Genomic DNA, 6625 nt, shown 5'->3' with positions numbered 1-6625 from the left:
ACACTCCTCTGCAGGGGCATGTGGGGTCAGACTGGGTGGTGCCTTTATGAAACTGGACAGGAGCTGTAAAGGCCAATGGCAATGAGCATGGAAAGCTCCCATTGCCAGTACTGGGTTGGTGGCTTGCTCACCCTGACGTCTCAATCGAAGCTAGTGAGAATTGGCAAAATGCACTGCACAGACTTGAACAAATGAGCACATTAATCAGGTAGGCCATTCAATCCCTTGAGCCTTCCGCACCATTCAATAAGATAATGGTAACAATCTAATTCTTACCTCAAATCCATATTCTTGCCTATCCCCGATAACCTTTTACCCCCTTGCATAACGAGGATTCATCCACCGTTGCCTTAAAAATATTGAAGGATTAAACCGCCACCACCTTTTCAAGAAAAGTGTTCCAAAGGCACTGAACTTCCAGAGAAAGAAATCTAATGAACACTGATGCCTCATTCTTGATTCCCCCACAAGAGGAGACATTCTCTCCATTTCCACCCAGTCATGTCCCCTCAGGATCTTCCATGTTTCAATGAAATCAACTTGTATTTCAAACTCCAACAGATACAGGCTTAGCCCTGACACATAAGATGACCCACTCTTTCCAGGTCTTAGTCTCTGAACTGCTTCCAACACAGTGACATCTTTCCTTATATAAGGAGACCGTTACTGTATACAGAATGCCAGATGTGGTCTCCGCAATGCACGAACAACTGAAGTGTAACCTCCTTACTTTTATATTCAATTCCTCTCGCAATAAATGAGAACATTTTTTTTCAGCTTTTCTGACCACTTGCTGTACCCCCAAGGTCTGGTAAGGCTATGTTGACTTTTATCTTTTTTATGAACCTTCTGTAATTCATGTACCAGGACACCCAGATCGCTCTGCATTTCAGAACCTCTGCAATCTCTCATCATTTAGATAATATGCTTTTTCTTCACTCTTTCTGCCTAAGTGGACAATTTCACATTTTCAACATTATGCTCCACTTGTCACGTTGTTGGTCACTCATTTAACTCATCTATAATTTTCAGAGCCTCCTCGTTGTCCTCTTCACAACTTAATTTCTGACCTAGTTTTGTCCTGTCAGCAAATTTTACAACCACTCATTCTGATCCTTCATCAAACTCCTTGATAACAACTGTAAATGACTGTGATCCCAGCTCTGGTCTCTGTGGCACACTGCTCATTGCAACTTGCCAACCTGAAAATAACCCACTAATACCTGCTTGCTGCTTCCCATTAGCAAGCCAATCTTCTATCCAAGCCAATCCTCTGTCTATGCCAATCTTCTATCCAATATGCCACCACCTACTGACACCATAAGTTATTATTTTTCACAATAACTTTCAATGTGGCACCTCACCAAATATCTCTGGTGATTGTGATTTTCCTTCATTCCTCCCTCCCTTCGTTGACTCTATTTCCTGATTTATTGCTGCTCCTGGGATGTATTGCCTACAGTGAAGACTGAAGTAAAATAGCTGATCAATCAATCTGCCTTTTCTTTCTTTCCATTCTGAAATCTTCAACCTCACTTTCTATTGGACCAACACTAACCTTGTGAACTTTTTAAAAGAAACTATTTGAAAAAACGCTTGATATTGTTTTTTGTGTTTCTGGCCAGCTGTCGCCTGTACTGTAATATTTCTCTGGTTGTTAATTTTTTTGACAATGCTCTGCTTTTTTTAAATATTCTGTCCAATCTTTTGACCTGCCACCTGTCTTCGCATCATGATCTACTTTTTAAGAGTCATAGAGTCATGGAGGTTCACAGCGTGGAAACTGGCCCTTCAGCCCAACTTGTCCATGCTGCCCATTTTTCACAATTAATCTAGTCCCATTTGCCTGCGTTTGATCTATATCCCTCCGTCTCTATTCCATCTATGTACCTGTCTAAATGTCTCTTAAATTGGAAAATTGTACTCATCTCCACCACTATCTCTGGCAGCCTGCTCCAGACACTCACTACCTTCTGTGTGAAAAAACTGCCCCATTTTTGTAACTCTCCCCTCTCATCTTAAACCTATGCCCTTTAGTTTTAGTCTCCCCTATCCTGGGAAAAAGCTGTTGGCTGTCTACCTTATCTATGCCTCTCATAATTTTATTGACTTCTATAAGGTCACCCCTTAGTCACCTAAAGTCCCAGCCTACCCAGCCTCTCATTATAACTCAAACCTTCCAGTCCCGGTAGCATCCGAGTAAATCTTTTCTTTAAACAACATTATCTTTAACATTTCTGGTAACCTGCAGATGGTACACCCATCCTTTGGAATTTTTCTCATCAGTTGGAAAGCATTTATTCTGCAATTATGAAATATTCCCCCTAAGTGTCTGCAACTGCATCTCTATTGACCTATCCTTTAATCTAATTTGCGAATTCACTTTAACCTGCTCTGTTCTCATGCCCTTATAATTCCCCTCATGCAATTTACTTTAAAAATCGTCTTGGACCCACTCCTTTCTCCCTCAAACTGAATGTAAAATTCAATCATACTACCATTGCGACTATCTAAGGGTACTGATTAATCCTTTCTCATTAGTCAATACCAGATCTAGAACAGCCTGCCCTCTGATCAGCTCCTTGCTCGAAGAAACTATCCTGAGAATATTTCATGGACTCTTCATCTAGGATACCTTGCCCATCCGACTTTTCCAGTTTAAATGTAGATGAAATCTCCGATGATTTTTGCTACCCATCTTTGACAAGTTCCCGACATTTCTTCCTTTATGTCCCACCCAATCATGTGACAACTCTTCAGAGGCCTGGACGTCATTCCCACCAGTGACTCTTTCACTTTGTAATTTCTCAATTCTATCCAAACTGTTTCCACACCTTGGTTTCCTGAACATAGGTCATCCCTCTCTATTGTGCTATTGCCAGCATTAACTAACAGAGCCACCCCTCCAACTTTTCTCAGATTCCTGTCATTTTTAAAGTAACAACCCTCCAGCCTTTTATATTAAGGTTGGAATTAGACCTCTCCATCTCTCTAAATAGGGAGAGACGATGAGAAGTGACCAAATCAAGCTAGAAATAGGATTAAGAGTAAACCAACATGAGCAAATTTGCCAACTTCCAGGTTTTAAATCATAGCATCATACTTTGCCAATCATTATTGCTCAAGATAAAAAAAAACACAATGAAAGGTGATGGACAAATAAATCTGAATTGATTGCTAATCTCCCTTGTTTGAACTCTGAGGCATGTAGGCTGGGGAAGAATGTTTCACACTGTTTCATTGAGAGGGTATATTCAAAACCAGACAGCCATGATCATAGATAGTAGGAACTGCAGATGCTGGAAAATCTGAGACAACAAGGTGCAGGGCTGGATGAACACAGCAGGCCAACCAGCATCACAGGAGCAGAAAGGCTGACGTTTTGGGCCTAGACCCTTCATCAGAAAAGGGGGAGGGGAAGGGGGTTCTGAAATAAATAGGGAGAGAGGGGGAGGCGGATAGAAGATGGATAGAGGAGAGGATAGGTGGAGAGGAAACAAACAGGTCGAAGAGGCGGGGATGGAGCCAGTAAAGGTGAGTGTAGGTGGGGAGTTAGGGAGGGGATAGGTCAGTCCAGGGAGGACGGACAGGTCAAGGGGGCGGGATGAGGTTAGTAGGTAGGAGATGGGGGTGCTGCTTGAGGTGGACCAGTAAAGGTGAGTGTAGGTGGGGAGTTAGGCCAGTAAAGGTGAGTGTAGTTTACCTGGACCATCTCTAACACCTCTCTCCCCTTCCTGGACCTCTCTGTCTCCATATCGGGCAACCACCTAGAAACCGATATTCATTTCAAGCCCACCGACTCCCACAGCTACCTAGAATACTCCTCCTCCCACCCACCTTCCTGCAAAAATGCCATCCCGTATTCCCAATTCCTTTGCCTCTGCCGCATCTGCTCCCAGGATGAGGCATTCCACTCCCGTACATCTCAGTTTTCCTCGTTTTTCAAGGACCGTAACTTCCCCCCCTCAGTGGTCGAGAACGCCCTCAACCGTGTCTCCCACATCTCCCGCAACTCATCCCTCACACCCCGTCCACGCAATAAGAACCAAAAAAGAATCCCCCTCGTGCTCACGCACCAGCCCACCAACCTCCGGATCCAACGCATCATCCTCCGACACTTCCGCCATCTGCAATCCGACCCCACCACCAAAGACATCTTTCCCTCCCCACCCTTATCTGCTTTCCGGAGGGACCACTCTCTCCGTGACTCCCTTGTCCACTCCACACTCCCCTCCAGCCCCACCACACCCGGCACTTTTCCCTGCAACCGCAGGAAGTGCTACACCTGCCCCCATACCTCCTCCCTCACACCCATCCCAGGCCCCAAGAAGACTTTCCACATCAAGCAGATGTTCACCTGCACATCTGCCAATGTGGTATACTGCATCCGCTGTACCCGGTGTGGCTTCCTCTACATCGGGGAAACCAAGCGGAGGCTCGGGGACTGCTTTGCAGAACACCTATGCTTGGTTCGCAATAAACAACTGCACCTCCCAGTCGCGAACCATTTCAACTCCCCCTCCCATTCCTCAGACGACATGTCCATCTGGGCCTCCTGCAGTGCCACAACGATGCCACCCGAAGGTTGCAGGAACAGCAACTCATATTCCACTTGGGAACCCTGCAGCCCAATGGTATCAATGTGGATTTCACAAGCTTCAAAATCTCCCCTCCCCCTACCGCATCCCAAAACCGGTCCAGCTTGTCCCCGCCTCCCTAACCTGTTCTTCCTCCCACCTATCCCCTCCTCCCACCTCAAGCCACACCCCCATCTCCTACCTACTAACCTCATCCCGCCCCCTTGACCTGTCCGTCCTCCCTGGACTGACCTATCCCCTCCCTAACTCCCCACCTACACTCACCTTTACTGGCTCCATCCCCGCCTCTTCGACCTGTTTGTTTCCTCTCCACCTATCCTCTCCTCTATCCATCTTCTATCCACCTCCCACTCTCTCCCTATTTATTTCAGAACCCCCTTCCCCTCCCCCTTTTCTGATGAAGGGTCTAGGCCCGAAACGTCAGCCTTTCTGCTCCTATGATGCTGGTTGGCCTGCTGTGTTCATCCAGCCCTGCACCTTGTTGAGCCATGATCATAGAATCTGTACTGTGTGGAAGCTGGCCATTCAACCCGTCAAGTCCATACCAACCCTCCAAAGAGCATCCCAGCTGATAGCCCTACATTTCTTATGGCTAATGCACCTAGCCTGGACATGATGGGCAATTTATAATGGTCAATTCATTTAGCATTCGCACCTTTGGACTGTGGGAGGAAACTGGAGGAAACCCACACAGACACGGGGGTTGGTGGGGGGGGAGCGGGGGCTGTGTGTGTGGAAAATGTGCAAAACTACACAGAGACAGTTGCCGGAGGGTGGAATTGAACCTGGATCCCTGGCACTGTGAGGCGGCAGCACTAACCACTGAGCCACCATGATTGTTTCAACAGCCTGAGGTATGTACAGACACATGTACATAAGAAACGGAAGATGCCATTTCCAAAACACAAAGGCAAAAGTTCAGAAGGACGTCAAGCACAAAAACACAGCTTTTCCCATTCTGTACTCACAGGAACTGGAGCGCTGGGAGGTGAGCGAAGGCATATTCAGAAATACGCCTGAACTTTGCATTCACAAAAGTTCTGTAAGACAAAGATGACACGTTGTTGAATCGTTAATACCTGAGTCTAAATGCTTTTTCCATACACAATCTAATTCTGTAAATGGAAGCATCGGCAGAATACAGGCTTTATTTTCTGAATTATATCAGTCTTTGCTCAGTCACATGTTCAGAAGGTGGTGGGTTCAAGCCTCATTCTTGGGATTCAGTACATCAACCAGTTAATGCTCAAGTGTATTATGCAGGAGTGACACATTGCCAGAGACAGTATTTTGTGGTGAGAATATACTGGGCCATTCATTACCTGTCCAGCAATATCAGTGATAAAACCTATCTGCTCAGCTGATAGAGCACAGTGTTAGATACAGAGTAAAGCTTCCTCTACACTGGCCCTAATCAAAAACTGCCAAGACAAGGACAGCACAGGGTTCGATACAAAGTAAAACTCCCTTTACTCTTCTGAACTGAGAGTGCACTTTGATCGAAATTGTCCCCATCAAACATTCCAGGACATATACAGCAGGGTTAGATACAGAGTAAAGCATCCTCTACAATTTTAAAATGAGAATAAAGCCTACTCTACACTTTTCCATTCAAACACTCTTGGGTCAGATACAACACAGGATTAGATACACAGTTACGCACCAAGTACTTGTTTAAACTGGGAGTGAAGCGAGCCAAAGGTTATCTTCATCAAACCCACATGGGAAAGATACAAATCAGAGTTAGGCACAGAATAAAGCTCCCTGAAAGTAAAGATCCGACTGTACTGCACATAGTAAATCCACAGACACACAGTTACGTTCACCTGCAAGGTGATAGTCAATGCTGTGAACTGCTGTTGTTCTTTTATCCAAAAGAAACAAACTCTGAAGTGGCCCTCCAGGTATAATGTGAAGGCAATCAAACTGCTTGACTTCAATCAAAATGAGATGCAGCTGAAGTGACACAGAGCGCAAATTTGCAACATTTGTATTATTTAATGAGATATCCACGAACAAGGAGCACT

At 45.4% G+C, this 6625-nt stretch overlaps 1 protein-coding gene across 1 annotated transcript in view; it reads right to left on the bottom strand.

Moving 5' to 3' along the window:
* The window catches only part of LOC109919799 (actin filament-associated protein 1-like), a 25119-nt gene extending 22421 nt beyond the window's left edge, over nucleotides 1-2698 (bottom strand). Inside the window, exon 1 of the mRNA XM_048618484.1 lies at nucleotides 2636-2698. Coding sequence (XP_048474441.1) covers nucleotides 2636-2698 — 63 coding nt within the window. The remainder of the gene's footprint in view (nucleotides 1-2635) is intronic.
* Between the last annotated feature and the right edge of the window lie 3927 nt (nucleotides 2699-6625).

The sequence above is a fragment of the Rhincodon typus genome, chromosome 40 (assembly GCF_021869965.1).
Source record: "Rhincodon typus isolate 14 chromosome 40, sRhiTyp1.1, whole genome shotgun sequence".
Lineage (NCBI taxonomy): Eukaryota > Metazoa > Chordata > Chondrichthyes > Orectolobiformes > Rhincodontidae > Rhincodon > Rhincodon typus.
This window is presented reverse-complemented; position numbering and strand designations above follow the sequence as displayed.